This window comes from Watersipora subatra, chromosome 6, assembly GCF_963576615.1.
Source record: "Watersipora subatra chromosome 6, tzWatSuba1.1, whole genome shotgun sequence".
Taxonomy (NCBI): Eukaryota; Metazoa; Bryozoa; class Gymnolaemata; order Cheilostomatida; family Watersiporidae; genus Watersipora; species Watersipora subatra.
The window spans coordinates 36,293,997-36,319,531 of NC_088713.1; the positions used below are offsets into that span (position 1 = coordinate 36,293,997).

General features: G+C 32.6%; 1 protein-coding gene across 1 annotated transcript; it reads left to right on the plus strand.

Annotated features, from left to right (window-relative positions):
* The first annotated feature begins 1,396 nt into the window (after positions 1-1,396).
* Positions 1,397-19,837, plus strand: LOC137398223 (flavin-containing monooxygenase 5-like). The gene is made up of 11 exons (XM_068084329.1): positions 1,397-1,430; positions 2,312-2,426; positions 4,944-5,086; positions 9,482-9,607; positions 11,017-11,265; positions 12,142-12,207; positions 15,944-16,079; positions 16,522-16,747; positions 17,081-17,267; positions 17,543-17,690; positions 19,543-19,837. Exons 2-11 carry the CDS (start codon positions 2,321-2,323, stop codon positions 19,701-19,703), a joined length of 1,548 nt encoding a protein of 515 aa, XP_067940430.1. The 5' UTR covers positions 1,397-1,430; positions 2,312-2,320; the 3' UTR covers positions 19,704-19,837.
* The last annotated feature ends 5,698 nt before the right edge of the window (positions 19,838-25,535 follow it).

Sequence of the window (25,535 nt, forward strand, 5' to 3'; positions counted from 1 at the left end):
TTTTTTTGGCAAAGTTACTTTTCAATTGCAAACCTGCATAGTCAAATTAGAGAATGGAATACATTGATTCAATTTGTATAAGTAGGAATTCCGTTGCTTTTGCTGAAATAAGAGTATGGCTTTACGTTGTTAAGAGCAAAGTTTCACAGTTTGTGCAATGAAATAAAGACATCATTCTCGAGAATGGACTCGAATATAGCCATCACTACTCCTTAATGTGTATATGCTTATATCACAAAGTATTTCCAATATCAAAAAAACATACGGGATGAAAAAAGAATGAATGGGCAGTCTTGATAATAAAAAAAAATGTTAGCTAGTCACTTCAGGTTAGGCCACAAAATGCAGATAAAATTAAATTAGGCTAAATATGTTTTCAGCATAATATTTTTGCATAAATGCCAATTCACTGACTTGCTTTCAGCATTCTAGTTACCTCTAGATTAGGTTAGGAAATGTGTCTCTTCAAACCAAGAACTATTGCTATGATAAAGAATGTGTTTGAAATTTTACTGTATTATTTTTATGATTACTGTAATGAAGTATTTGATTCTTTTGATTATATTAATTTTTACATATTTTAGGTAAGCAATTTTTTTGTCGGGTATATTCAAATGTAGATCCAAGATATCCTTTCTAGTCCAAATGTTTGATTTTTTACATGTTAAAAAAATAACTTCCTTTCAAAGTATTTCAATGCTGTCCTGATTTTATTGTTTTACCTTTCAAACAAACATGTATGTTATTACTTTTGTAAAGTTTATTCAAATATCAATCTTTAATGTTTCTTGCTTAAAAGTTTTATTTTTTTAAATATATTTCAGTAAAATAAATATCTTCCTTTGATAAAATTTTGTATAATTCCACATCGTTTATTCTTGAACAAAAAACTAAATGTAGGGGGTGTGAAGTTGGAGCAAAGTAAAAAAAGGTTGGGAGCGACTAGACTAGTCATTATAGTGGCTATACGTGAACTGTGTTTATGAGTTTTCTATAAGACCAACTTTTACTTTATTATGCATTAAAAATGTTCAGAATGCAAATATTTATGGATGAATCCCTTTTTTCCTATGATTAGAGCAGAAACACTCGGTTCTGTAACTATTAATCTGCCAGTCATAAACATTATAATGGTTCTGAAAAGTTGCTCGGCTTTATGAAGGTCTATTTTACCAATAAAAAATGGTTGTGCTTATGTCTGCGGGTCTGACCATTTCATATTGCCTTGGATATCAATCAACCACAAATGGCAGTAATAGTGACTCAATGGCTAAAAGAGCAGTTCATAGCTCATTGCACTAATAAGTCGTAATGGCAGTTTGATTGAAGTTTTCCAAGAAGTCTCCGGTATAAAAACATATCTTTTTCACCACGAAAGCAGTTAGAAAATTACAAGGCAACAGCTAGCTTCATTCCTTTAAGTATACTGGGTAGGTGAATTGTTTCACTGAGACTTATTGCTAGGTACGACATTGCTTATTCACATAGATTTATTGCTAGGTATAACATTAAATATTTACAGAGACTTATTGTTTGGTATAACATTACATATTCACAGACTTATTGCAAGGTAGAACATTACATATTCACAGAGACTTATTTCTAGGTGCAACATAACTTAAGCACAGAGACTCATTGCAAGGTTTAGCATTACCTATTACTGAGGACTTATTCCTCGGTACAACATAAATATAATATGATCTATATATACATGTACAGCACAACCTATGCAGTACACCAGTTATATACAGTACATCCCATACATACAGTACATCATATACGTGCAGTAAATCCTTTACATACATTACACTATATACATACAGCACATCCTACATGTACAGTAAAAGCCCATACATACAGTACATATTATACATATAGTACATCAAGTATGTAAAATACATCATATACTCACAATGCAACCTATAGATATAGTGAAGTCTATATATACAGTACATCCTGCAGCTACAGTTCATCCCTCATTTACTGCATATAAATAAAGTACCTGTACTACATATAGATATAGTACATATCCTACATATAGATAGTAAACATATACTGCATATAGATATAATACATATACTAAAAATAGATTTTGTAAATATAGTACGTATAAATATAATGCATTTGCTACATTTTTCACAATTTAAATTTCTAATAGCACACATTACTTTTACAGGGAAGCGCATTAATGCAAACATTAACAAAAATCAAGATCATTTTTCATTTTGGTCCTTGGCAAAAATAATCAATGGTGTCAAATTCAAAGGTAATTTTGCTCGTCAGCCGTTGTTTGTCATTTCACGGTTTGCAGGCAGCAAAGATGAAAGTCGCAATAATAGGAGCTGGAATCAGTGGACTCCTGTCGCTCAAGAATGGATTAGAAGAAAATTTAGATGCAGTGTGCTATGAGCTTACAGATCATGTTGGTAGGTTACTTACATCAGTTACGGCTCTTCACTTACAAGTATATTACACGAATTCTATCTTTAGATAGAGCATTCAATGCATTCAGCAGCTTCCTTTCATTAAACAGAGCTCTCAGCATTGTTTGCTAGGCTTTCTTCTTCCGACAAAGATCTCCGCTCAATAAATCAAGCACAATCATTGCGGATTCTATTTTTTCTGCTTTATAAAAAGTCTGCTTTCAAAAGCTCTCAAGAAAGATAAATGAGTTTCCAACACACAGTTGAGTATTTTTGATAATAGAATCAATTTTAAAGCCTGTATTTGAATGTATCCTTTATTTAAACGCCACCTCTATTTAGAAGCCACTATAAGAGAAGGGTTGAAAGATAGAGTGCCACCTTTTGATTGAAGCTACTTCTATTCGAATGCCAGTTCTATTTAAACACCACTTCTACATAAACACCAATATTGGCCATTTTTTTTCTTTACGAACCCTTAATAGCGAGCGATCAGTAGAAAAATCTCCACACAAAATGGGCTAATAATGACTCGATTACATCAATAACAATTAACTCATTCACTGTTTCTGTTTGTATCCAAGTTGGTTTTCCAACTCCAAGTCTTTACGTTATATTGTTAAAACTTTAATTGCAACGCCACAAAAATAGTCCGTAAATGTATCAGGCTAATTGTAACTTTTTGTTTAACACGGTCTTGATACCTTGACGTATGTGAAAAGTGTTTCAGCAACTAAGATGCGGTGAATGACTTTTGGTGAATGTGCTAAGTGCGCATCTAGCGAAAAGTTAATCATTATTTGTGTGAAAAGTTTTTGGGATAGTACCCGTAGAGGTTTTGCTTTGCTAAAAAATTGTTAAGATGCTAATATTGACTAGTTGAGTGCAGAAGAAGAGTTCAGGTCAGCAGACCTGGTGGAAAATATTGAATAGCCAGAAGATAAAATGGTTTCATACAAAACCAACAATCAGAATGCAACTGGCCCATCAAATGATGCTAATATTTTTTTTTATAATAATAATAATTTTTTTGCATTTTTATAATTATGGTTTGTTTATGTTCTTTGTTTTTAATTTATATTTTTAGCATTTGATAGATTATTTTCATAAAGTTCATAAGTTTGGATATTTATAGCATATTATTTGATAGCATAATTGCAGTTCTCTGAACACGGCTTACAATGGATCGACGCTCGTAACTTCTGTTCTATTGCACATAAAAATGCACATCGATAATGTATGCTACATCTTTAGCTGCAAACTGTAGCATACATATCAACGAGTGTAATGTAATTTTATACAAATCTATTGAATATAGTTATTAAATGAAAATATGCCGGAAAATTTAAGATGAAGTGAAAATCTTAAAGCTCCAACAAATTGCATTGCAGGCTATAAGATCATTATAGGTTAATTGCAAGCAATGAATATCAGCTGTTGAGAATCAGCTTCATCGTGCATGTTATTTAGAATTCTACAAGTCAGAGGTAAGTTAGCAAATTTCTAGCCCCCAAAATGGCTAATGTCACACCGCCTGAAGGAGAGTGCATAATATGGAAACAGTCGACTTGCCCGTGAAAGCGTTGAATTTATTTTCTCAACATTCTGACAAAAAATTAAAAAAACAATGCGCCATCCTTTATTTGAATGTCACCTTTAATGAAGCGTCACTCTGAAGAGGATGGAAAAATTGAGCGCCGTAGCATTTGAAAAAAGGTTTTACGGTAACTCAAAGCCTAAATAAGATTCCCAAATGTTTGTTAGGAACTAACCAAAGCTATCTAGTTATGGTAAAATAGAATCGGAATTTAGCCCACCTGCTGCAGAGGTTCATTATTTATTTCAAAACTATGCAATGTATTACTATTAATAAATGTTAATTACAAAGAAGAAGAAGAAGAAAAAGAAGATGGGGTATATGTAATACAAACTCTAGATGCGTACTCTAGAGAATTTGTTCTATCATCTTGTACTTTTAGCTTTTGAAATATTTCTAAGTTACACACATTAAGTCCTTTACACTCATTAAAATGAACTTTCATCAGCATAATAATATGTTGCTATAACTTAACTTACTTAGTGATTGTGAATCAATTATTCATACTGCTTTGAGTATTCAATATTCTTTATTTAGCCCATTTTCTTGTAAGCTATAGTAAATAAAAAAATTAAAATAAAAATATTTTTAAATTCTCAATTATTACCTTTTTTCAAGTTATTTTTGGCAAATCCTTATCTTTCAACTGAAGGAACAGTATCAGATTTTAATAGAACAGGGACCATATTTGATAAGCCATGTTGATACATAATCTGAAAGTGGTTTATTAAGTTTAATCCAACATTCTGTATACAAATATCAGCAAGTTAAATAAATAAAACTTCACCAAAAGTCAAAATAAGACAATGTTTTATAATAACTATGAGCTTCCTGTGTTGAACTAGAATACATCGGAATAAGTACAAAATCATCTCATGTTCTAATCCTAATAAAGTGTTGGACCAATATGTTTCTGTGGCCAGGAGGACTTTGGTCGCCTCATGAACCGGTTTATGGACTCAGCACAGCTTATGAAGGTCTCATTACCAACTCAAGTAAAGAAATGATGGCATTTAGTGATCACCTGTTTCCTGCCAGCTATCCATCATATTTGACAAGAGACATGGTAAGCGAAAAGATACATGGGGATTACACATCCTTATCTGTTTAGTAAATAGGTAAGTTTTGGCAAACAAACGTTGTAGGTGCCCGATATGTTCCATAAGGTGATTTCTGGGATTAAGTCACAGAAACTAGACGAGAAACCAGGTGCCAGTACTTCTATCATCAAACAGGGCTAGTATTGTATTGATTAGTATTGTTTTTTATTGCATTGTATTGATTATAAGTTCATGATATTGTAAATTTAGAGTTATTGTAACTTTGTGCCTAGTGTTTGACCTGTTTCTACATTGCCAGAATCATTGTAAAACAGTAGTTATACGGGTGAATGCTCGGCGTTGGCTGGGTAATAAAAAAATATTTACTCATAAAATTTATTTTTTAATTAACATATAAAACATTTACTATTCTTGCTTTTAAACTTCATAACGTGAAAAAAAAAATTTTATGCAGTTCAAATAATGTAAGAAAAAATCTAAAACAACTGTAAAGATGTCTAAATGCTAAAAAATTAGCAATTAATGGCTAAATAAAGTATGACTTATTACAATGATTACAATGAAAAGTGAAATGATACTGATACAATTATTCTGAGATGAGGAAACAAAATAGAAATCATAAATATGTTTAGCTAATAATAACAATTATTACGTAGAAGTGTGTGTGCTTGTTTGCGTGTTTGTGTGTGTGCGCGTGAGTGTGTGTGTGTGCGTGTGTGTGTATAAAGATGGTTAATCGTTGCAGCTTTCGATTGAAATGCTGAATACAACGATGATACTATCTCTTGATAGTCGATACAAGAGTCTAGAGGCAATTCCTACTTGATAATGTCCTTATGAACAGTTTTTAGTATCACAATTTTAACGAATGTGCTTTGCAATAACTCGAAAATAAAAATTGAAATTGCGCCATTACATTTGCACTTTAACAGAACATTTAAAATTGAATGGACCAATTTGAAAATTGCAAATAAAAAAATAATAGTAGGTATAAAAATAGTTTCTAACGAAATTTTTAAAAAACAACGCAAAAAGCAATATTAATTCATAATAAAACATACATATTGAGCTTCAGTTGTGATAAGGATACGGTAGACTGCTCCTTGAAGGTTTCAAGTGTATGTGTGTGTATGTGTGTTCGTGTGTGTGTGTGTTCGTGTTTTCGTGTGTTTGTGTGTTTGTGTGTTTGTGTGTTTGTGTGTGTGTGTGTTTACATGCTTGCCATTCTAATTGTTGCGAGTTTAATTCCGGTATGATGAGGTTTTTTATTGCAAATTTTACTTGCTATAGCTGACACATCAACGACGGAAAACAAAAAACAAACTTTGAGATTTTTATGTCTATATATAGATTTTGGTTTGAAAAAGGAAATTTTTTCTCTACTTCGGTTCATATGAAAGCTTTAGAATTTACAACAGGTCAGCGTCTACCTAAGGTTATTTCACTCAAAGCTGCAAAGAAAGTAGGGAAACCATTAGCCGAGAACAAAGATAATTTTTTACTTGTTTTAGAATAATATCTGTAGCTAGAACTGTTGAGTCTACAGCTCTAATGAATCTGTAAAGGAAAACCTGAGTTGGATATTTGACAGGGTGCCAAGACAGAGCACACATTGATCTTATCAAATGCTTTCGCAGGTTCTGCCTAGATGCGCGTGGACTTTTTTATTAGGCTCATGGACCATACTGTCAAATATTATAACTAATGCTCATAGAAAAGTACAATGAAAGTATGAATGAAAGTTATGAATGATCACATGTTTCACTTCCAATATTTGCTATAATAGGAGTCATGTATGTGTGTATGTCTGCATTTCTGCGTGTCTGTTTGGAACCAAGCTAAAAGCATTACAAAAATATTGTTTTACACAGAAATCAAACCAGGATATTCTGATTGCAGAGCAAGTATGATATAATCTGTCTGTCAACCACTTCCCATTTCAAAGCATAATTGTGCAGATAGTCATTAGTCATATTGCCTGCACACACTAGTAACAAGACACAGTTATCAGTTACATGGCCTGCACACACTAGTTACAAAACACAGACGTTTGTTACATGGCATGCACACACTAGTAACAAGACACAGCCATTAGTTATATCGCCTTCATGCAATAATAACAAGACAGCCATTAGTTATATGGCCTGCACACACTAGCAACAAAACACAGCTAATAGTTTCATGGCCTGCACGCACTAGTAACAAGACACAGCCATTAGTTACATCGCCTGCCCGCACTAGTAATAAAACACAGCCATTAGTCACATGGCCTGCACACACTAGTAACAATATACAGGCATTAGTTACATGGCCTGCACTCACTAGTTACAAGACACAGCTATTAGTTACTTGGCCTGCACACACTAGTAATAAAGCATAGCCATTAATTACATCGCCTGCTCGCACTGGTAACATGACACAGCCATTAGTTACATCGCCTGCACGCCCTAGTAACCAGACACAACTCCTTGATAGGATTGAATTTGGGCCAATAAAACATATAATGAACACTTAGCTAGCTGCCAGAAATTGAGATGCACTCAGACTCTGTATTGATTTGTCCGATACTGTCAAATAAAAACTCACTACAATTATGACACTTGAACACCAAAATAAATGGTAACACTTTTAAATCATTTGTCATCAAAACTGCTGACGTTAAGAGGATGGAGTGCTTAATATAGCTGATGATCAGTAAGCTTTTTATTTTAATTTTATTCTTTTTCATTTTTTCTAATAAACATTTACAAATTTCATGTAATGTGAAAACTTAGCAGTAAGCAATAATATTAAAATGACACTGTGACCGTAGTTAGCCCATATATATTTACACCTGAACCAAATACTCTCGTGGCCAGGATACTTGGGCTAGTAGTTCAAAGTTGTGACTACAGTCAGGACATCAGAAGTCTCAGCAATATACAATTCAATTCATGAAAATAATGCTTGTGAATAATAAATACCTACAAACTCCCCTGGATCTTAGCAAAATTTTTGAAAATGTTGCTAATAATAAAATATGATAATTTTTGTTACCCAGGTATCCCAACTCTCTCTTGTTCTGTCCAGATGACTACATAATGGGATTGTTCAATTCCTTTGGATCAATACCTCTAATGGTTCTTATTAAAACCTCATTGTATAAAGCACATTGTTATGTATATTAGTAAATTTAATTGGTGGCCTATATTTTAAAGTACCTAGTTTTTTGTTCAATTTGTCAATTTTGATCTTTCAAATCATACTAAAGTAACATAGTGTACGTATGCTATTGACATCCAGCAGGGTTACTGCTCAGTTTTACGCTTCAATTCATGCAGAAAAAATGAACCTATAAACAGAATAGTATGCCTCATTTATGGTACATGCAAACAGAGTAGTCTGGCTCATTTATGTTCAAGGATAGCTTCTTACAGAATCATCTGTAAGCAAAAGAAGGGAAACAATCATAGGCCTAATTTGTTGAAATAACTTTGTTTCATCACAACAAAAATATGCACCATAAACACATCCAAAGATAACCTGGCGACAGGGGTTGACAGATGTACTGGCATATACTGTACTAACATACAGTATATGCTGACAGGTGTGTTAGTATAAGCTGACAAATGTACTAGTATATGCTGACAGATGTAGTAACATATATGCAGACAGATGTACTGGTATATGCTGACATGTGCACTAGTATAAGCTGACAGATGTACTAGTATATGCTGGCAGGTGTACTAACCCATGCTGATATGCAGCAAGTTATTTAACCAAACTATTGTAGCTACTGATTGCTCTTTATGTCCATAACTTGTTCATAACTTCATAAAGGCTGCCTCTGTCAATAAATATTTAAACTAGGAGCATCTATGAAAAATACATGGCTCTAGTTCATCACAAACAATCTAGTACTTTGTCAAAAGAAATCCAGAAGGGCATTGTTCAATTACACAGCTGATTACCTCTAATGATTTCCATCATATTCTCATTATATACACATTAATGCACATTTACCAATGTATACCAACAGGTATATCAAATCGCTGAAGCGCGTATGCCAAAACATAATGCCAGCAATAACAATATTTATTAATGACAAGTGAACCAATATATGTTCAGGTGTAATAATCGATACTAACAAGAGTACAAATCTACATACATATTGACTAGTTTTTCATTATCTAATGATAAGTATACCGATACACAATGACAGATGTACGCTTGCATACTTGTACAAGTGTACCGCTGCATATGGCAAAGTGTAGTGAAATAAACTGAAAGCTAAAGCAATACAAATAAACAAATTAATCTATGTCTATTGATACTTACACAAGTGTACATTGAAAAACGTGCAAATACAGACAAATAGGTCAACAATATATAATGGCAAGTACACAAATATATGTTGACAGATGTACCAGTATATATTGAGCTACTGCGAAAGGTTTGGACTATATGATATGATTAGACTCCAACACAAGGTGCATTCAATAAACAAGACTGAGGACCATGAAGAGACCGGTTGCTGGAATGTCACAGTAAGTAGCACTTATTTTGTTGCACAGACTAGCCAAGACTAAAGCGTTGAGGTAGTACAGAAACATTGAATAAGTGATTGCTCTTTATTTTTATGTAGTATGTTACCGTGTTTTCTTGTTCATTACTGTGTAAATAGATAGTTACACTTGAATATTTAATATGACATTAGGTCGGCATAGTTCATGATAAACATGACAAACGATGAAGTGGCATCAATATATATATATATATATATATATATATATATATATATATATATATATATATATATATATATATATATACATATATATATATGTATATATATATATATGTATATATATATATATGAATCATTATATATGTTGATTAATTATATATAACGAAATAATATATCTGAAATAATATATATATAATAATACAAAATTACGAAATTAAATCAATATAATTTTCTGCGATACAGATTTTGTTTTCCAGTATTTTAATAGCTGTAACTGGACGTACTGAATTACATATATAGATATTTACATATATATATATAAATATATATATATATACATATATATATGTATATAAATATATATATATATATATAAATATATATATATATATAAATATATATATACATATAGTATACACAAAGTTTGAGATATAAATATATCTCAAACTTTGTGTGGGTATCTCTGTGTAATTCAGTACGTCCAGCTACAGCTATTAAAATACTGGAAAGAAAATTCCGTAATGCAGAAAATTGGATTTCAGAACCTCCCGTTTGCCAGGCAAATGCCTTACTAAGTTAGCTACAGCGAGCTTCCTTGGGTGATATGTCGTTATGTGGTTGAAAATAGGTTACCGTTCTCCGTTACGGCGTGATGTCATTTTATGGATTATTAAGATCTTACTTAAATTAGCCATTGGCAAATTATCAGGCTAATGGCAAATTGCATTGTTTATAAGCTGAATTTATAATTGTGGTAATGCTATCACTGTTTATAAGCTGATTTTAACACGTGTGCAATGACGAGCATTCTACTTGGGACTTCATAAAAAACTCCAGCTTGTGATAACATTTATTTTGGTGCTAATTAATTAATAGCATGTACTTGCTTCTACGCTAACTAGTTAGTATCAAACATTTGCATGTTGACTAAAGGGTGACATGTACAGTGGTGGTAATTAGTTGTTAATTCTTTATTTGAAATGAAATATCAAACAATCTGTCACAAGTCAGATAGTTACTAAAGCTATGAACTGCTACGTCGACTATCGTCTTTGTTGTCGAAGGCTATAAAGTGTACTTCCAATCAGTGTATGCAGTTGCATCAAATGGTATGTTTAGATTTTTAGCAACAATATATTTGACCTGCTTCAATACAAACATGACAGTTTGTCATCTGCAGTCTTCTCTCTTTGTCTTTTACCTTCACAGGTTGAAGATTTAGACAACAATGTTGGACCAACAATCATTAGATATGATGGAGTCATTTTATGCTCGGGTCTCAATGGATATCCATACACTCCTGACTTTCCAGGAATAAAGAAATTTAAAGGGAGAATAATCCACTCTCACGGGTACAAAGGGAGTAAAGACTTTGGTCCTCACGAGAAAGTACTGGTGCTTGGAAACGCTTCCAGTGGACTAGACATGGCAACAGATATTGCTATGAGTCGGTCATCGGTATGTACTGACCTTCTCCCTCACTCTCAAATTGCTACTTACTACTGCCTTAGCACAGATTTTTAAAATAAAATGTGAAATTAAAACAAAGATTTAATTTTAATGTGATTTTCATCATACTAAGTACTCATTTTTTAGCATTTCTGTTCCCGTAAATGGGAATGAAAACATAATAGGCATTACAAAATCAAATTATATAATACAGAAGCAATAAAACTAGCATATGCCAAAGTAGTTTAAACTTTATTTATTTAAAGTTACCTAATAAATCTCAATCACCACCCTCATCTTTGAATTCACGCACAGTTGAGCCTACATTTCATTTCGCATTTCTCAAAGCAAAGAAATAATCAATTTTTACTTTTATTGATAGTTACCTCGATACTTTAGTTTTTTATATGTAATTTTAAATAGATAGTATTTGTAGGTTCCAGAACAAATCAAGAAAATTGAAGTATTTTCTTATAGGAACTTTATATTCAACATACAATGATTTTAACGTTCGAAGCAGAGCTTGTATGAATTAAATCCATATTTAATTGTTTGACTGTAGTTTGTAAAAATTAGACCGTGATATGTGAAGGTTTTATTGTAGTATGTAAAGGTTTGACTGTAGTATGTAAAAGCTTGACTGTAGTATGTAGAGATTTTACTGTAGTACATGTATGTAGAGGTTTGACTGTAGTATGTAAAAGCTTGACTGTAGTATGTAGAGGCTTGACTGTAGTATGTAGGGGTTTGACTGTAGTATGTAGAGGTTTGACTGTAGTATGTAAATGTTTGACTGTTCATATCTAGCAATTTATATTTTCCGTAAGAGTTGTTTGCATATTCATGTAGTTTTTGCATTTTGTGCCTAGTTTTACCAACTTTTAGATTAATCTAACACATCACAATACTGAAAGCACTAATGGAAACATTGCACAAGAGACCTGTAGCGATGTAAGTATACACAGTAACGTCTTTCAAATTTAAATCATAGTACGGCCGATTGTTTTGCTCTTTGTGCGCGCTATCATTAGACTGCTGTTCAAGTAAGGCCATTTTTTATTCATTTGTGCATTATTTACATTTTTAGTAATATTGTTTTTATCTACAATCACTTATCAAAGATTTATCTAGTTCTTGACATATTCTTCTGTACAAAATCGTTTTTCCAAATTATAGACAAAAAACAACACAGAAAATAATAAGTAAAAGCACGGATAATCAAAATATTGCTTACTTTGATAGCGCTAAATTAATCAACAAAATTGGTTCGTAATTATGACATTATATATATGCACAATAAAAATATGTAACATTAATTTTCTGTGTTGAACACATTTTATTTATCTTATTTGTCTAAGATCCTGAAACGGCAAACCATATTATTAGAATATTAATTGAGTAGCAGCGCTACCTATATCAATACTCCACAAGCAAAGTCAATGCATAAATTTTAAAATTAAACTATTAGATTTACTACTAATAAAATTACGAGTTCTTGGTTGTAAGTACACTCGATTTTATATACATCAGTTTTTTTCAATTGCCGTAGTAATACAAAATAAATCTGAATAGCAGATAGCAGCAACTCAGTCAAAATAACAAAGGAGATTTTGACACAATGAACTAAAATCTGGCCCTGCAATCTGTTTTAAAGTTTGATTTGCAACAAAACTCAAATTAAAGTTATCTGGAATCAAAAGGTTCACCATGTCTTACTCTGCTGTGTGGTAGGTGCAAAATAGGTGGAAATGTGAATACAAGCTCTTGAGAGCTAAAAAAACGAAAACGCGGTAGGTTGGAATCCTTTTCTAAATTGGCTCAAATGGGACGTAGTTGAACATGCTGTGATTCTGTTTACATGTTCATGCAACCTCATTCGTCGAATATTGTCACAAATATACTTCACGAATTCAATAAAACCATGTCTATTGTGCATACGCGGGTATTTCGTCATCAAAGTAATGCTGTCCCTTTGAGCACTGGTATCTCAAAACCTAACCTGAAAATTAGTTTAATTTGTTAACCTTAGCTCGAAAGAGTGCATATCATCCTCTGAAATACATAAAGAAACTGCTGGTCACTAGTAACAGCTAAAAAATGCTGCAAAAGTCGTTCGCCCATTTGGAAGCAACTATGGGTCACATGATTAGAGTACGGCTAGCTGATTAGACAAGCTGAAATGAAACTGTAAAGTAGCGAGCATCTATATTCGATAACTGTTTCCCAGTAGAACCCAAAGTGTCGGTCATAAACTAGTGCTATGATACATTTTATATTTAGCCTTTTATTGGTATTTCAATTCACAAGATAACAGCACATGTCAAAACAATAACCACGTCGAGTTGAGTAAGTCATCGAAATAAAGGGATTCCAACATACAGCGTTTTCATGATGGCTGCAATTAGCTGTCCGTGTTTGAGTTTTTAAGAGCTTTTAATTGCATTTCCACATATTTTCCACCTACAACACAGCAGAGTATGACATGGTGAATCTTTTGATACCAAATAACTGTAATGTAAACTTTTCCGCACATCAATCTTTGAAGATATTACGACTAAACATTACAATATAGTACATTATACATGTATATTAACACATTATTAATATATAACTTTTTTATTTGGCTCCAAAAATAAGTTCTAAATTTTATTGAATATCTGCTCAGAAACAGCGGTTAACAGAAACAAAACCAAAAAAATAAGTTAGAGTAACTGCATTAAATAAATTTACCAAGTTGTAGGAAATAGTTCAATATTTAACTTTGATAGCTATCATCTGCTTCATCTAAACTAAATGCAATCAGCACAGGTTCTTGCAGACATTTTTCAAGATTGAATTTATAAACATAAAATACTAGTTGAATACTACTAAAAAAGTCTTTGGACGAAAAATTTATTTTTTTTGCATGTACAACATTCACCATTCTAATTATTAAACTTCATATCATGAAACAAGCGGTTTTTTTTGTGCAGTTTAAATGAATTAAGAGGAAAAAATAAAACAACTGTAAAGGTTTTCAAACTTTTTCAAACAGCTGTAACTTTTAAATTTCAGACCATGAAAAGTGCTTTGTTAAAATAAAATAAGAGAAAAATAAAACTTTAAAGGTGTTGAAATGTAAATGTGAAATTAATAGCAAGTGATGGCTAATAATAGTCTGTTTTGCAACGATTACGACAAAAAGTTATTTTGTACACGATTATATGATTTTAGTTCGTTTCAGCGTTGGCATAATAAGGCGAAAATATTGTATAAACATATAAATTGCTATGTATATAAACCCGCAGTAGTTATCCAATGCAATCACCTGGTAAAAATTATCAAAATCACTATCATAAAAAATAGTAACAAAACCATATGTTAACCTTATGTTAACTATAGTTACCGAGAACAACTTTAGTGTATTTTGTATTATGATCTGCAAGAAAATGTAACATTACAAAATATTACCGTTCTTACTTTAGAGACAGACGTGTGATATAAACTCTGAAACTAACTCAAATGAATTTAGTTTACTAAACACATACTTCAAGAAAGTTTTAGTATGTATTTTAGTGAACTTCAAACTTTTAACTAAAAGTCTATCACTTATCGGTTTGCAAAGCCGTTTTTACTATAACAGATTCACCAACAGTTAACGCATAACAATCGCCAAAGTTTAATTTCAAGAGAAATGATTGTTGATATCGCATGGCGGAAAACAAATTTGTCCAAGTATGGCGGGTATGCATCAGTATCGAGTTTCATAGCATCAGACAAAAAATCTTTCATAATAGAGGCACCGTAACTGCAGTTACGGTGCCTCTATTATGAGACATTCTATGCAACATTCTATGCAACGTTCCTGCGACATTGTTGGAACATAGTTCTACAATGATCATCAAATAACGTTTGTAGAACGTTATGACAATGTTTGTTTGGAACGTTATTTCAGCGTAACGTTACGGAACATCCCAGGAATGTCGTTGTTAGTTGGGTGGTGAGCGCCGTGTATCAATTAATAGATCATTTAGCGTACGCAATCGAGAAAAGGGTATGCAATACATGATAAGATCAATAGAACTGTAAGGACTGTGTAGCTCAATGGTTAAATGCATGGTTGCAAGCTTCGCGTCTAACCACTGTGCCACTTTATCCATTGTAGCTCAGTGCGTTCAAATCCTGTTTGAAGCGAGCTTTTCAATCCAACATTTTAATAGCTATAGCTGGACACACCGATTCGCAGAATAACAGCCACCCAAACACTGAGAATAATATATATAGAAGATGTGGCAATACATAGCCACTAATAGTTAGACTAAATACTTATATTATATATTGTAAGTAATTTTTGTATGGTAAAAATACTAAATACAGTTGTGATTTCGACAACCATGTACAGTATTTCAGCAGAATACAAAAATATTGCCAATTGCTTATTGCTAATTGTTTTATGCTGGTTGCTAACTGCCATTTGCTTTTTTCTTTTTGCTAATTTCAAATGGATAATTCCTACTTTGTTATACTTTATGAAAAGCATTGCTAACAATACCACAAATGTTTAAGCTCGTTCGAATACATATACACAGCAAACATTTCAGCATTATGCTATGCAAACGTAAAATAATACTAAGATAATAAATAGTCTAACAAATTTATGATTTAGTACATTTTCATTTGTGATGACTTTTTATTGTAAATTATATAGCCTGTGTACCTGTCAGCAAGATCAGGAGTGGTCATTGGTCAAAGGAACTATGCGAGACCAGTTGACCTGTTTTGGACCTTATTTCTTGCTTTTGTTGTCTGGCTCCTTGGCAAAAGGTTAACGGGGATGCTAGAACGTAAGTATTTATTCCCCGAAGCAGATTAGATTATAAAAAAGTTAAAAGCTTTTCAGACCAGAGAAATGTAGTAAATGTTCTGTTGCAAAACTAATAACTATCAAGAATATTAACACCAATAAAAACTGTATTATTTGTCTGATATATAGACAAGTCAACATTTCAAGAATGAAGTTGAGGTGCCAGCTACTCCAGTGGATTTATATGTAACAAACTATCGATCCTGGTATGCTATGCAAAGAGGTATTAATTCCAAACCGAGATGTTTAATCGGCACATTTTAATGGCCAATCAGCTCTTTGATTTGCTTTAGTTTCTTCAACGGATTGTTTCATTAAGTTGATTGGTGAACCTAAGCTTAATGGCTGAAAACTTAATTCATTTTAAGAACTTTAAATCCGTGTTTTCTTGTGCTTGTCATGTCTACACATTATGCTTTTAGTGGCTGCTTACAGAAAAGTCAAAAAATCTTCAAAGAAAGATTATCAGAAATACGATTTTCCTGAAATTGCTGAAGAAACGGGGGCTGCTATTTGTGATGATATATGGCCTTGTCTTGTGAATGGCACAGTGAAACCTGTGCCAGCAATAGCCCAGTTCAAAGAACACAGTGTTGTGCTTTCAGATGGGCAGGAAATATTAGTAGATGCTGTTCTTATGGGAACCGGGTAAGCAACAACTTGGGTTTTCATTTACGGATTGAGCAACTTCGGAAAAAATATTATAAAATCTAAAGGAAAGACAACTTATTGACGAGCTGAGATACCTGTTTTTTTCAAACCAGCTAAGCAATATTGATATGTTCAATTTTTTTAAATGACAGTTTTAAACTAAGTGGAGTACATATCAAGCAAAAGTTTGCATTAATCTGTGAAAATAACTGTAAGTAGACAACAGATAATAGATAGTAATAATAATAGATAATAGACAACAAGATAATAGACAGCGAGTAAAAGAGTGCTTACCCTTTGCATGTTTCACTTATTGAAAGAGTATTTCAGCTACGAGGTAAAATTGCCCATGGTGACTAAAGACATAGTAGACCCTGACAACTGGGACTTGTACCGACTTGTATGGCCAGTACATCTAGAGAAGAACACCCTTGCCCTCGTTGGTTTTGTCAGAATTAATGGTCAAGTGCCACCTGTAACTGAGCTTCAAGCAAGATGGGTTGTATCTGTTTTCTCGGTGGGTTAAATTTATATTGACAATTTAGCTTTCAAACTTCCATTCGGAGCATTTTGAGCATATTTTATGTACTCAGTATACATTAAACTGTTTCCTCTGAAAGCAGTGTTCAAGTTGCACGAGCGAATGTTCTACTATTTTTTGCTATGCCTAAAGTGAGTTATTTGTGATGTAGTCTTGAATTGTAGTATTTGAGTTGTCATGGAAAGCATAATCAACGTAATAACAGAACATATAAAGCTTTTGTTTATAAGATTATTGATTTTTTCTAATAGGGGAAAGTGAAGCTACCTAGCAATGAAACAATGAAAGCAAAGACTACCATTTTTGCTAAAACTAAAAAGAGGTTGGCAAGGAAGCTTCACGTGTACGTAACTCCATACTGCTCCGAGATAGCCTCCTACATAGGCTGTCAGCCTAAAGGTCAGTTTACGATTTCAATAATATATACTTTTGTTTCTGTGGGAATAAAAGTTTCTGTTATAAACATAAAGCAGTAGCTAACATCAACTTGGTAAAAACTCTAGTAAAGATCTTTGCCTGTGAAAATCAACTGTATCAATTCAGTAGGAGTTATCTCATTAACGATACATGAAAAGAAGAGAACTTTTAGTGAGAAAAAAAACAAGCTAACGATATATAATTTTAGTTATATCATTACAGTACAAACTTTTTACATACATTAGTATGTGTCAATAGTTACAGGTTCACTGGGTTAAGCCTAACATACAAGTCCAATGTAAAATATCTTGTATATTTGTTTAATGGTTTGGGCAAAACATTTTGTTACAAATAAGGGAAGTAAAAGCCAGATTAATGTTGAAAATTATTAAACTCAAACATTTTATGCGCAGACAGTAAGTCATGTTTTAGCATGACCCTTACTGTGACAGTAAGCAAAAGTCTCTGAGTGGGAGCAGCTGAGCTCATTCTGTTTACTAAGAATCAATCTTCATCATTTTATAACAGCTGATATAATCCATGCCTTTGACAGTTCACCGTTATCTCAGTACGTTGTAAGTTTTAAAAGAAAGCAGTTATGCCAGGCATTAACCTTTTATTACTAACAAATTTTATGGGCTAATGCTAAATTTATATAAAATATATTGGCTAATTCTAGATCTATATGAAATCTATTGATTATTTTTAAAAATTGACTAATCATGTATTGCATAACAGTGGGAGTTGCTGGCTTTTTATAAATGCTTAAAAAGTGCAAAGGTCTTTGAGACTTTCATGCGTTGTTATAACATAATGCTATATGTATAACTATATATAAGATTATATATAGTTATATATTATGTGATATTATATTAGTTGCTGTATAACAGTAACAGGATGTGTCTAAATTTAATCTTTAAACTCTTTAACCTTAACCATCAAAATCTGCAAAAAGTTTTAAATCTTAGTCTTTATAACGTAAAGATGCCCCGTCCCGGACAAGACTTTGGTTTCTGAGCGCAGCATGGCTCAACACTTGTTGATTAATTTCCAGCTGACAGACACCTGACCTGATATCCAGGTGACAAACTAATGCAGCATAAGAACAATAGCTATAGCCAAGCTATGGAATATTAAAATGTTCTCACTCCTTGCGAAGTAAAATTTAGTTACAACCTCGAGCTATTCATTAAAATTGTTCGTTGTTATGAAACATTTGTCATTATGCTAGATTATGGTCTCCCAGTTGCTCAACCCAACTGTTTTGTATAATACAGTATTGTTGCTCAACACAGCTGTTTTGTATAGTACAGTATTGTTGCTCAACACAGCTGTATTGTATGTTACAGTATTGTTGTTCAAACAGCTGTATTGTATAATACAGTATTGTTGCTCAAAACAGCTGTATTGTATAATGCAGTATTGTTGCTCAACACAGCTGTATTATATAATACAGTATTGTTGCTCAACACAGCTTTATTGTATAATACAGTACTGTTGCTCAACACATCTGTATTGTATAATACAATACTGTTGCTGAACACAGTTGTATTGTATAATGCAGTATTGTTGCTCAACACAGCTGTATTGTATAATACATAATTGTTGCTCAACAATACTGCATTGTATAACACAGTATTGTTGCTCAACACAGCTGTATTGTATAGTACAGTTTTGTTGCTCATCACAGCTGTATTGTATAATAAGTACATTGTATGCTAGCAGGTAAAGTGATAGAAATATTTGATTGCGTACATATTGTGCTGTCTTTCTGTTAGCCGCATTAACGCAAAAGTTATGACTGTTGGTTAGATGAAAGAAGGTTGAATTGCAGGTTTGATTCTTGAAAGTCCATACAGATTTTACAAATCCATTTTTGGACCTGCTTTTCCTTACATTTATCGTCAAGTTGGACCTGGTAAAAGACGGGATGCTTGGCGAAACATTGTAACAGCCAAGTCACGTTATCATCCATTTAAGGAGATAGTAGAGTAATACTATCACACTTGAAGCCTTTAGAACTGAGAGTTGTATATGTTATAGACTTGGAGTAAACTATTCTGTTCTCTACATATTTGATAAATCTATGCACAATAATGTCTTATTATGTCACAATATATTGATGCAGTTAACACTATTGATTTCATGTATTGCAAGTGCTGTCAGTTAAATAATTTAGCGTATCATTTTTAGCTGTAGCTATTCCTACAATAAAACTGTTTAACACATCATCTTCCTTTTACATCATAATATGCTGCCAGTATCCATAATAATAATATATATATATATATATATATATATATATATATTAATATATATATACATATATATTTCTCAAAAGTTTGTGTGTATGTGTATAGGTGTATAAGTGTTCCTCCAGCTAAAGCTATTAAAATCTTAGAAGAAAGAATATGTACCGAAGAAGATTTGATCTCAGACCCTCCCATTTACCAGTCCAACACCCATAAGGCCACAGAGATTGATTTGTTCACTGGCCAATATACTGTATGTCGCTATATGGGAGCAAAAATCTAACAGATTTGCGTATTTCACAAGGTGATTGCGTAACATCACTGAGACAAATATCTCTCATAAGTAAGCATACTCCAATTTTCCATTGACAAATTGCCAGGCTAATAGCAAGTGGCAGGCAGCTCTCATTGTTTCTCATTGTTTTTAAGCTGATTTTAATACTCGAGCACTGTGGGGAAGCAAAGCTAGTATATATTATATATGTTTAAATATATTAGATAATTTTATATAAACCTTTTATATATTTATATATGCCATATATATATACATATATTGTACAAATATATGTATTTATTATATATGTTTATATTATATATAACATATATTATATATAAATAAATATTATATACCTATATATATATCTATATATAGGTAGGAATATATATACAGTCAAACTCGAATAACTTGCTCTCGGATAGCTCGAACACATGGTTAACTTGAACGGATTTGTTTGGTCAGTTCCGACGCAATGAAAAATTTCGTTAGATAACTCGACCTCAAATTTGTTCTATCTGGAGCAGTTTTTGCCCAACCGCTACCAAGCGAGTTTTCATCGCTTTAGATTATCACTTTATTAAAAACCGTAGAAATAAACATCAACTTTTAGTGGTTCATAGGCGTCGTTTTTACCATCATCGGCAAAATATTTTCATTAATGACTTATTTAAAGGTTTGCAAAAATCAAATTTCCCCTTGTAGGTATGCAAATGTATGCCCGAATAAGTAGGGTATTCACGAGCGCTCCTAAAATTAATTGTTACCATACTTCATACATAAAGGATAAATTGAATAAATTCCTTGTTTAAAACCGCTATATCAAATAATCATGACTATACAGCATCTAACTAGTCTGAGGGGTAATCCACTGCAATCAAGATAGATCCCGTTTTTTCAACAGGAGTAAACAATGAAGATATGAGTTTAGTTGGTTCTTCTGTTAAGTCCCCATTTATACTTTAGTTCCTGAGTCTACACATTCAAATGGCGCATGAAGAGTTAGGTTGTCTCTCTCTCTCTTTGCCATCAGATGGCTTAAAGCCTACAAAGTATAGAGTTTGTTCTGAGTTTGGTGTAAAAAAATTTCAAATGGCATCAAAATGTTGTTGTCAGTTTTACTGTCTCCGAGATTTTATGCTGACTAGCTTTACTTTAGCAATTTGAGCAAACGGTACTAAGCCTTATGCGTTGGACCAAGGTGAGGCGGTGATAATAACATTTTAAATATTTTTGTGACAGATATACTTCAAAATGAGCGGTAATAGTACATAACACAGCCAGCATGAAAACTGCTGCTCCAGTAACCAGTGTGTTATACATATAATATGAAAATCCCCATGGTAGTACCTTGCTAACATATATGAGTGTTTCTACTATGTCAAGATCTTTCCTAGCTGACATAGTCGTGTCTCCTTGCATAAATCTTACACATAGCTCTTAGAAAAAGTTCCTTTCAGTGTGGCCACAGCGTTCATTTGTCTCATAAGACCCTTGTTCATCAATATCTAAACCATAAAAACAACATCATGTACCCCTAGCACTAATCAGTTAGTTTGCAGCAGTTGCGCAACCAATGCCAGCTTGCCTTCTTAGCTACAATCCAGCTTCATAGTTTGACAGGCTCACAAACTAGTGAAACAGCTTTTAATAAGAATAAAATAAGTCACTTCTGTCCCATTCATTTTTGACTGACTTTTTATATTGCAGTAGACTAAAACACTCTGATTGGTATAACACTCCTTAAACTTGCTCTCATATTTACTGTAGGAACAGGGTCATAAAAATTAGTCTAAGATATATTATTTAGTAGCAGGTGTGAAAAATATATACAAAAACTACTCATTTTTTACATTATCTATTTAAGAAAAAAATCATGGAGCCAATTGTTTTCAAGCAAAGTGAATTCCTGTTTTGCGATGTTTGTATGCTTTTATGATGCTTTTATTTATGTTTTTATGCTTTATGATTTCTAGTCAATCTCTGGCTGTTTATAATTTGTCGGTAAGTTATTGCCGCAATGTTCGACTGCCTTTAGTTTTCAATTTTGCGTTAAGTTTTAACGTATATCCACCCACTTATATAAGTAACTGATGTGCTATGACAAATCATGCCAAAAAGGTGGAAAAACTTTGGGCAGAGTACATTCGTTCCGGTCATCATTTCAGCCAGCTATTGTTTGAGTTATTGCATATCTTTTATAGATTATACAAATTATATATATATTATATAATGCAAATATTTTGTATATAATATATGGTATGTTATACTTCACAGTTTTTTTAATACTTTGAAGCTTGGGCCTTTAAATAAATCAGGAAGTTGCTTTCCCACCTGATCTTGCATTTGAGTAAACTCATCTTTACAATTTCACTTAGTTTGTCCACACTTCTAGTTTACCTATAATTACAACATTTTGCTCGATCGGTGGCGTAAAACGATGCACTTTTGAAAAGTATAAAAAAGCTATTCAGCGTAGGCTAGTTGAATTTTTTATCAAGTCTCACAATCTCGAAATTTTAGTTACTCAATTCATTGAAGCGTGCTATCCTAAGTGATCGAAATCTGTTAATACGATCAAATAACTAGTCTTCAAACTATCAAACTTTCTATAAAAATATTTGCAGCTAAACAAAAAAGTAGCCCGGTTTCCCATGAGTCAGTATTTTGAGAAGCCTTGCACTGTTTTTCATCAATGATTGTTTCAGTTTAATCAAAAGCAGTTTTTACTGAAGCAGATTACATTACGAAACATATGAAAACAATCACACTTAGACTAAGTGTATTGACAACGCTATGGGTTAATAAAGTGCTGATTCAAGCAGATGAGCTTACTGTTTTGAAAAAGTAAAAAGAAGTTTCTTAGCAAATCTTTTAAATAATTTTTAAAACATGATCAATAGCCCATTCAAAATTTCACACTATGCTTAAAAATCCAGTCTATAAAGTTTAACCGGTCTGCAATTAAATGGCCTTACAAACAGGTGCTATGTTTGCTCTCTATTACTACACAATGTATGTACATTCCATATAAAAATGTTTATTATACATTGAAATGTTTTTTTTATATATTATGATACCAACATGCTACAGAAGTTTTGGCATCTATTTTGTTTGGTAATTAGGCTAAATAGTTGCACTAAAATATTATAGGTAAATGCTGTCTCAGATTGAAATATATGTTGCATGGAAATGGTGAGGAATGAACAAAGGGAGAAGATTATTGGTCAATAAGACAATTTATATAATTAATGTTGCTAAAAAATATATTAAAAATTTTATGATTACAAACCAGAGATGTGATGGCCAATCAGGATCACCTTTATATTGTATTGATTTATGTTATGTAATTCTGTAACAATAAATCTGCTTCCGTAAATAGTTTAAATTTGGGAATACGGGCAGACATTTTCATCTCAAATATTGATCAGATATGCTATTATAATCTAACTACTGAGAACGCAATTCCTCATTACAATTTTGTAGACCTAACCCAGTCGTTTGGTAAGCTACCTCAGCAGAGAGGTGCGTATTAAATGCCAATCTTTTCCTTGACACAATACAGACTAATTATGAAATTACTAGCAGAAGGGGTAATAAAGTTGGGTATTACTTGCATGGGTTTTAAAAACAGCTTATAAAACAGTTAGAAGTTGTGTAGTTTCCGGTCACTTGCCATTAACCTGGCACATTGTCAATGGCTTATTTTAGCAGATTAGTATCAGTATTGCTAAAGGTATTAATAAGAGCCAAGAGAGCAAACATAAATTGAAATTGCACCGTAATGCAGATTGGTTTACTTGTCTTAATTTCACCCATATGTCTACATGGATAATCAACTGAATCACTAAATCTCGCGTAGTTCAATGGTTTAGCATATCATCTTGGAAGCCGGGGTTACAAAATCAAATATTAGGCAATACGCATTCTCTATTTTAATATATATGTGGTTATAACTGAACAAACAGAATCACACACAGAAACTGTGAAATTTATACAAATATACTTATTCAAAAAAACAACACTCAAATATAGCATTATTTACTCAAGGAGACTGCATACATCTTACTACAACCAAAAGCTTTTGTCTTAATACATTTATGAACATTAAATCTCTACTGTTACTTTTCACGGAGTTATGATGATAAACATATTTTTAGTTTAAAATTCAACTTTTAGTTTGACTCACAGTGCTGAGTAACTTAGTACAAGAGCTAGACTTTGGAGTGCTGAGTTACTTGCTATAAGTGCTAATCTTACAGTGATGAGTAAGTTACTGTAAGTTTCAGTTTTCTAGTGCTGAGTAACTTACTATAAGAACCAGTCTCATAGTGCTGTGTAACTTACTATTATATGTTCCAATCTCATAGTGCTGAGTAACTTACTATAAGTGCCAGTTTGTTCCCATCATTGGAAAAACTTGATCAAAAGATTGTTAAAAGCAAAAATTTGCAAAAGCTGTGAAAAAATTAATCTATTTCATAAAAATTGTTGCAAGTAAACCCTGCATAAAAGATTCTATGTTATATTAACCTCAACCATGAGCCATATGATGGCAGCTGCTTATAGAGCACTCCCTTCCATTTTGACAGTTGACACTAATAGGTTCACAAACAATAGGCTCTTTCCAGCACCTCGGTTTACTCAGGTTGGAGTTGTCTAATAATGTCTTTTTTTCTTATATAGATATCTTAGATAAAGCGTGTGCTCCATGTCAAATTCATCAAAAAACCCAGAGCTTTTGAGAGTTTAAATCCAAAATCATTTGGCTACACTCCAAGTCAGCAAAACCAGAAGAGAGTCATCCCGATTAACAAAATAGTGACATAAATACCAAGAACAATTCAATACCCAAACAAACCATAAAAATGGTACTTTGTTTTAGAAAGGGATATGCGGGATATATATATATATATATATATATATATATATATATATATATATATATATATATATATATACTCATGCTACAGACAGTACTGTTTCGGCTATTGAAGCCTCATCAGTGCAGCTCAGAGCTTAGGCAAAGAACACAAATCCCATTACCCATGAGAGTTGACTTCCTGCCACGAAACAATTAAGTTGCCTCGCAGACTTTGAGAAAGTCAATGTGCTGGCACCAGAGTGCTCAAATCACAAAAGTGATGAGCTTTGCACAAAGGCTAATAGTGCCGCATCTCTCACAGAGCGCTCAACCAAACCGAAGTGAGGGAGCATATACTCATGCTACAGACAGTACTGCTTCAGCTATTGAAGCCTCATCAGTGCAGCTCAGAGCTTAGGCAAAGGACACAAATCCCA